The sequence below is a fragment of the Chlamydotis macqueenii genome, unplaced genomic scaffold (genome assembly GCF_036417535.1).
Source record: "Chlamydotis macqueenii isolate bChlMac1 unplaced genomic scaffold, bChlMac1.mat HAP1_SCAFFOLD_210, whole genome shotgun sequence".
Taxonomy (NCBI): Eukaryota; Metazoa; Chordata; class Aves; order Otidiformes; family Otididae; genus Chlamydotis; species Chlamydotis macqueenii.
The window spans coordinates 219,863-227,663 of record NW_028239103.1 but is presented as its reverse complement, the minus strand read 5'-3'; the positions used below and the strand labels follow the sequence as shown (position 1 = coordinate 227,663).

At 67.0% G+C, this 7,801-nt stretch overlaps 1 protein-coding gene across 1 annotated transcript; it reads left to right on the top strand.

Moving 5' to 3' along the window:
• Positions 1–640: 640 nt before the first annotated feature.
• On the top strand, positions 641–6,700 carry LOC147596060 (protein NDRG2-like; the record flags this gene model as incomplete). The annotated part of the gene is made up of 8 exons (XM_086771696.1): positions 641–746; positions 795–915; positions 2,885–2,947; positions 3,066–3,126; positions 3,810–3,896; positions 4,954–5,010; positions 5,477–5,571; positions 6,652–6,700. Coding segments are annotated over 8 exons (639 nt in total), but the record flags the coding sequence as incomplete, so codon positions are not given.
• Positions 6,701–7,801: the final 1,101 nt, after the last annotated feature.

The window sequence follows — 7,801 nt, the reverse complement described above, 5'->3', positions numbered from 1 at the left end:
ATGCGGGAATTTGGGGGGCAAAATGGGGGAATTTGGGGAAATCACAGGATTTTGGGAGCAAAATGTGGGATTTTGGTGCGGAATGCGGGAATTTGGGGGGAAAAATGGGGGATTTGTGGGGCAAAATGTGGGAATTTGGGGGGAAATTCCAGGATTTTGGGGCAACAATGTGGGCTTTTGGTGTGAAATGCGGGAATTTGGGCAAAAATGCGGGATTTGGGGGGCAAATTGTGGGAATTTGGGGGAAATCACGGGATTTTGGGGGCAAAATGTGGGATTTTGGTGCGAAATGTGGGAATTTTGGGCAAGAATGGGGGATTTTGGGGGCAAAATGTGGGAATTTGGGGTGAAATCCCGGGATTTTGGGGGCAAAATGTGGGATTTTGGTGTGAAATGGGGGAATTTGGGGCAAAAATGCGGGATTTGGGGGGCAAAATGGGGGAATTTGGGGGGAATCGTTAGATTTTGGGGCAAAATGGGGGATTTTGGTGCGAAATGGGGTAATTTGGGGCAAAAATGCGGGATTTGGCGGGCAAAAGGTGGGAATCTTGGGGGAAATCGCGAGATTTTGGGGGCGAACCTGTGGGGGGTGTGGCGGTGACCAATCCCCGTTCCGGTGTCCGGTCCTCCCGGCCAGCAGGGGGCGGTGTTGGAGACGCCGTTGGGGCCTGTTCACGTGGCGCTGGAGGGCGCGCCCCGCCCTGGTCGCCCCGCCCTGCTGATGCTGCCGGACGTGGGCCACACGCGTGAGTCCCGCCCCCTTCCCCCTCTCCCGCCGCGCCCCTCCCCCGCAGACGCCTCGTGCTTCGCCCCGCTCTTCGCCCACCCCGAGATGCGGGAGGTCGCCAGCCACTTCCTGCTCGTCCACCTCGACCCCCCCGGCATGGAGGTGGGCGCCCCGCCCTACCCCCCGGGGTGCGTCTGCACTCCCCTCTTCCGCTCCCCCCAGTTGACCCCAGTGACTCCCAGTTGACTGCGTTGACCCCACTGCCCCCCCAGTTGACCCCACTGCCCCCCCAGTTGACCCCAGTGACCCCCAGGTTGACCCCACTGACCCCCCTGTTGACCCCACTGCCCCCCCAGTTGACCCCAGTGACTCCCAGTTGACTGCGTTGACCCCTCTGACGACCCGGTTGACCCCACTGCCCCCCCAGTTGACCCCACGGACCCCCCCAGTTGATCCCAGTGACCCCCATTAACCCCCCAGTTGCCCCCATTAACCCCCAGTTGACCCCACTGACCCCCATTAACCCCCAGTTGCCCCCATTAACCCCCAGTTGACCCCCATTGACCCCCATTAACCCCCCGTTGACCCCACTGACCCCCATTAACCCCCAGTTGCCCCCATTAACCCCCCGTTGACCCCCATTAACCCCCAGTTGCCCCCATTAACCCCCGTTGACCCCCATTAACCCCCAGTTGACCCCCATTAACCCCCCGTTGACCCCACTGACCCCCATTAACCCCCAGTTGCCCCCATTAACCCCCAGTTGCCCCCATTAACCCCTTGTTGACCCCCATTGACCCCCCGTTGACCCCACTGACCCCCATTAACCCCCAGTTGCCCCCATTAACCCCTCGTTGACCCCCATTAACCCCTAGTTGACCCCCATTGACCCCCCGTTGACCCCCATTGACCCCCAGTGACCCCCAGTTGACCCCACTGACCCCCATTAACCCCCCGTTGACCCCCATTAATCCCCAGTTGCCCGCATTAACCCCCAGTTGACCCCCATTGACCCCCGTTGACCCCCATTAAGGCCCAGTTGCCCCACATTAACCCCCAGTTGCACCCATTAACCCCCAGTTGACCCCCATTGACGCCTGTTAACCCCCATTAACACCCAGTTGACCCCCATTAACCCCCAGTGACCCCCAGTAACACCTGGTTGCCCCCATTAACACCCAGTTGACCCCCATTAACCCCCAGTTGACCCCCATTGACCCCCCATTGACCCCATTAACCCCCAGTTGACCCCCATTAACCCCCAGTTGACCCCCATTAAACCCCAGTTGACCCCCCGTTGACCCCCATTAACCCCCAGTTGACCCCCATTAAACCCCAGTTGACCCCCCGTTGACCCCCATTAACCCCCAGTTGACCCCCATTAACCCCCAGTTGACCCCACTGACCCCCATTAACCCCCAGTTAACCCCCTGTTGACCCCCATTAACCCCCAGTTGCCCCCATTGACCCCCAGTTGCTTCCCATTAACCCCCAGTTGCCCCCATTAACCCCCAGTTGACCCCCTGTTGACCCCCATTAACCCCCAGTTGCCCCCATTGACCCCCAGTTGCCCCCCATTGACCCCCAGTTTCCCCCATTAACCCCCAGTTGCCCCCCATAAGCCCCCCGTTGACCCCCATTAACCCCCAGTTGACCCCCATTAACCCCCCGTTGACCCCACTGACCCCCATTAACCCCCAGTTGCCCCCCACTAACCCCCAGTTGACCCCCATTAACCCCCAGTTGCCCCCATTAACCCCCAGTTGACCCCACTGACCCCCATTAACCCCCAGTTGCCCCCCACTAACCCCCAGTTGCCCCCATTAACCCCCAGTTGACCCCACTGACCCCCATTAACCCCCAGTTGCCCCCCACTAACCCCCAGTTGCCCCCATTAACCCCCAGTTGACCCTGTCGTCTCTCTGTTGACCCCCCCACCCCTCCCCCCCCCCCAGTTGACCCCCCGCCCCCCCGTCCCCCCACCTCGACCGCCATCACATCGCAGCATCACCCTACGCACCCCTCCCCCCCCCCAACCGCCATCGCTTCACCTCATTGGTCCCCTCGCCCGCCCTCCCCCCCACCTCGACCCCCGATTGACCCCTTGCCCCTCCCCCTGTCGCCCCTCCCCCCCCGCCCCTCGCCCCTCCCCCGCAGGTACCAGTACCCCTCCCTGGAGCAACTGGCCGAAATCGTCCCCTGCGTCCTCCGGCACCTCAAATGAGTGGGCGGGGGGGCGCCCCACGGCGCTGTGGGGCGGGGAGGGGGCCCCTGACCCGTAGCGGGACGGGACGGGGGGGCGGGGTCAGCACCGGCCTGACCCCGCCCACCCCCCCAGCATCGCCAGCGTCGTGGGCATTGGGGTGGGCGCCGGCGCCTTCGTCCTGGCTAAATTTGGGGTGAGATGTGGGGCGGGGCGTCGGGCGGGGCGTGGGGCAGGGCGTGGGGCAGGGTGGGGGGCAGATTTGGGGGAATGCAGGGCTGCGGGAATCTCGGGGGAGGTTCTGTGGGGCTTGGGGGCGTGGCTGTGGGGCTGGGGGGGTCGCTATGGGGCGGGGGGGTCGCTATGGGGCAGGGGGGGTCGCTATGGGGCTGGGGGGTCGCTATGGGGCAGGGGGGCATGGCCGTGGGGCGCTATGGGGCTGGAGGAGATTAGTGGGGTCTCTGGGCACTTGTGGGTCGCTGGGGGGTTGGGGGCTTGGCTATGGGGCTGGGGGGTCGCTATGGGGCTGGGGGGGTCGCTATGGGGCGGGGGGGCATGGCCGTGGGGCGCTATGGGGCTGGAGGAGGTTAGTGGGGTCTCTGGGCACTTGTGGGTCGCTGGGGGGTTGGGGGCTTGGCTATGGGGCTGGGGGGGTCGCTATGGGGCTGGGGGGGTCGCTATGGGGCGGGGGGGCATGGCCGTGGGGCGCTATGGGGCTGGAGGAGGTTAGTGGGGTCTCTTGGTTGGGTACTTGTGGGTCGCTGGGGGCTCTCGGGGGGCGTGGCTGTGGGGCTGGGGGGGTCGCTATGGGGCTGGGGGGTCGCTATGGGGTGGGAGGGCGTGGCCGTGGGGCGCTATGGGTCTGGCCCTGCCCCACAGCTGCTGCACCCCGAGGCGGTGGAGGGGCTGGTGCTGATCAACATCAACCCCCGCGCCAAGGGCTGGGTGGATTGGGTGGCGCACAAGGTGGGCGGGGGCCGGCGGGTGGGGAGGGCCAATGGGGAGAGGGGTGGGGCAGAAGGGGGCGGGGTTTGGGGGGGGTTCCCTGCTGCTGGCCCCGCGGCGCTGTGGGTCGCTTGGGGTCGCGTGTGGCTCACTGTGGGTCCCTATGGGTCGCCGTGGGTCGCTGTGGGTGGCGGTGGGCGGCCGTGGGTCACTGTGGGTCCCTACGGTGTCTGTGGGTGGCTGTGGGTCGCTGTGGGTCCCTACGGTGTTGGTGGGCGGCTGTGGGTCGCTGTGGGTCCCTACGGTAGCTGTGGGTCGCTGTGGGTCCCTACGGTGTCTGTGGGTCGCCGTGGGTCGCTGCGGGTCCCTACGGTGTCTGTGGGTCGCTGTGGGTCGTGGTGGGTCCCTACGGTCGCTGTGGGTCGCTGTGGGTCCCTACGGTGTCTGTGGGTCGCTGTGGGTCGCTGTGGGTCCCTACGGTGTCTGTGGGTCGCTGTGTGTCGTGGTGGGTCCCTACGGTGTCTGTGGGTCGCCGTGGGTCGCTGTGGGCCGCTGTGGGTCCCTACGGTGTCTGTGGGTCGCTGTGGGTCGCTGTGGGTCCCTACGGTGTCTGTGGGTCGCTGTGGGTCGCTGTGGGTCCCTACGGTGTCTGTGGGTCGCCGTGGGTCGCTGTGGGCCGCTGTGGGTCCCTACGGTGTCTGTGGGTCACTGTGGGTCGCTGTGGGTCACGGTGGGTCCCTACGGTGTCTGTGGGTCGCTGTGGGTCGCTGTGGTGTCTGTGGGTCGCTGTGGGTCGCTGTGGGTCACTGTGGGTCACTGTCGTGTCTGTGGGTCGCTGTGGGTCGCTGTGGGTCCCTACGGTGTCTGTGGGTCGCTGTGGGTCGCTGTGGGTCGCTGTGGGTCCCTACCGTGTCTGTGGGTGTCTGTGGGTCGCCGTGGGTCGCCGTGGGTCGCTGTGGGTCCCTACGGTGTCTGTGGGTCGCTGTGGGTCGCGGTGGGTCCCTACGGTGTCTGTGGGTGCCGGTGGATCGCGGTGGGTCGCCGTGGGTCGCCGTGGGTCCCACGGGTGCCCCCCCAGCTGTCGGGCCTGACGTCCTCCAGCAGCGAGCTCATCCTGGCGCACCTCTTCACGCAGGTCGGGCGGGGGGGGCACTTGGGGGGTCCCGTGGGGGGCCACTTGTGGGTCCGGGGGGCGCTTGGGGGTCTGGGGAGGGCCACTTGTGGGTCTTGGGGGTCAGTTTTGGGGGCCCTCAAGGGGCACTTGGGGGGCCTGTGGGGGGCACTTGGGGGGCCCAGAGTCCACCTGGAGGCCCCAAGGGCCACTTGTGGGTCGGGGGGGGCACTTGTGGGTCAGGGAGCTCAGTTAAGGGTTGGGGGAGGGTCACTTGTGGGTCACAGGGTGGGGGCGGGGCGGGGGCGGGGCTGTGACACGGGGGCGGGGTGGGGGCGGGGCTGAGACACAGGGGCGGGGCAGGGGCGGGGCGGGGGCGGGGCTGTGACACGGGGGCGGGGCAGGGGTGGGGGCGGGGCTGTGACACGGGGGCGGGGCAGGGGCGGGGCAGGGGCGGGGCGGGGGCGGGGCTGTGACGCGCAGGCCGCAGGAGGAGCTGGCGGCCGCCCCTCCCCCGGTGCAGCAGGCCCGGCGGCGGCTGGGGGCGGCGCCCAACGCCCCCCTGCTCTGGGCCATGTACAACAGGTACTGGGCAAACTGGGGGCGCTGCGGCGGGGCTGCGGGGCACTGGGACTGCCCTCGGAGCACTGGGATCGAGCTGGGATTGAACTGGGAGGGGCTGGAATGGAACTGGGGGGACTGGTGGGGATTGGGAGGGGACTGCGGGGGGACTGGGAGGGACTTGGAGGGACTGGGAGGGACTGGGAGGGACTGGGAGGGACTGGGGGGGACTGGGGGGGGGACTGGGACTGGGCTAGGAGGACTGGGACTGAACTGGGATTGAACCGGGGCGGACTGGGAGGGAACTGGGGGGGCTGGGAGGGGCTGGGAGGGACTGGGATTGGGCTAGGAGGACTGGCATCGAACTGGGATTGAACTGGGATTGAACCGGGGGGGACTGGGAGGGAACTGGGGGGGGACTGGGACTGGGCTAGGAGCACTGGGATTGAACTGGGGGGGGGACTGGGATGGAACTGGGGGGACTGGTGGGGACTGGGGGGGGGACTGGGGGGGACTGGGGGGGGACTGGCAGGGGACTGGGGGGGGACTGGCAGGGGACTGGGGGGGGGACTGGGGGGGGACTGGGATTGAACTGGGATTGAACCGGGGGGGATTGGGAGGGAACTGGGAGGGACTGGGACTGGGCTAGGAGGACTGGGACTGAACTGGGATTGAACCGGGGGGGACTGGGATGGAACTGGGGGGGGCTGGGAGGGACTGCGATTGGGCTAGGAGCACTGGGATTGAACTGGGATTGAACCGGGGGGGACTGGGATGGAACTGGGGGGGCTGGGAGGGACTGGGAGGGGACTGGGGGGGGTCTGGGATGGGATTTGGGGGCACTGGGATCAGACTGGGATGGAGTGGGAGGGTACTGGGGAAACTGGGATCAAACTGGGAGGAATTGGGATTGAACTGGGATGGAGCTGGGGGGGGTACCGGGGGGGCTGGGAGGGACTGGGAGCAACTGGGATTGAGCTGAGGGGAACTGGAAGGGAACTGGGAGGGACTGGGAGAGAACTGGGAGGGAACTGGGGAGAAAATAGGGGGAACTGGGATCAAACTGGGAGGCACTAGGATGAACTGGGGACATCCCCCTTGCAGCCACGGGGACCTGGGCCTGCAGCGCAGCGGGGCCAACAGCCTGCGGTGAGTGACCCCTGACCCCTGACCCCACGTGACCCCCGTGACCCCACGTGACCCCCGTGACCCCCCCGCGACCCCTGACCTTTGCCCCCCCAGCTGCCCGGTGCTGCTGGTGGTGGGCGACAACTCCCCCCACAAGGACGCCATGGTGAGTGACGTCACTGGTGATGTCACCGGGCCTCCTGTGATGTCACCGGGCCTCCTCTGAGGTCACATGACACCCCCCCATGGGGTCACACAGGGTCAGAGGTCATGGGGTCAGAGGTCATGGGGTCACAGAGGGTCAGAGGTCACGGGGGGTCAGAGGACTGCTGAGGGGGGAGGGGGGACCGGGCCTTACCGGGGTCACGAGGTCAGAGGTCAGCCAGGGGTCAGAGGTCACCAGGGAGGGGTCGGAGGTCACGGCCCCACCCGCGCAGCCGGCCAAGCTCACCGAGGCCTTCAAGTACTTCCTGCAGGGCATGGGCTACCGTGAGTACCGCCTAACGAGCCACCGCTAATTAACACTCCTGGGGGGGTAATTAGCGCTCGGGGCGGGTAATTAAGCCGCTCTGCATAATTAATTACCGCCGGGGTGGGGGGCTCGTTTGCGTGCTGGAAGGGGAAAACTCAGCTGAGGCGGGGGAGTTAATTACACCGGGGGGGGGGTAATTAGCGGTGCAATTAATTAACCTGGACCTGGGGGGAGTAATTAGCTGCTGTGAGGCAGGAATTAATTGACCTGAGGCTTAATTAACGCTCCTCAGTTCTAATTAACATCACCTCCCCCCTCCACCCAGGGCAATTAAATGCAGTTCCGGGAGGCGGGGGCGTGGCCCGGGGGGAGGAGGGGGCGTGGCCCGGGGGGGAGGAGGGGGCGTGGCCCGGGGGAGGAGGGGGCGTGGCCCGGGGGGGAGGAGGGGGGCGTGGCCCGGGGGGGGAGGAGGGGGCGTGGCCCGGGGGTGGAGGAGGGGGCGTGGCCCGGGGGTGGAGGAGGGGGGCGTGGCCCCGGGGGGTGGAGGAGGGGGGCGTGGCCCGGGGGGGGGAGGAGGGGCCGTGGCCCGGGGGGAGGAGAGGGCGTGGCCCGGGGGGAGGAGGGGGGCGTGGCCCGGGGGGGAGGAGGGGGCGT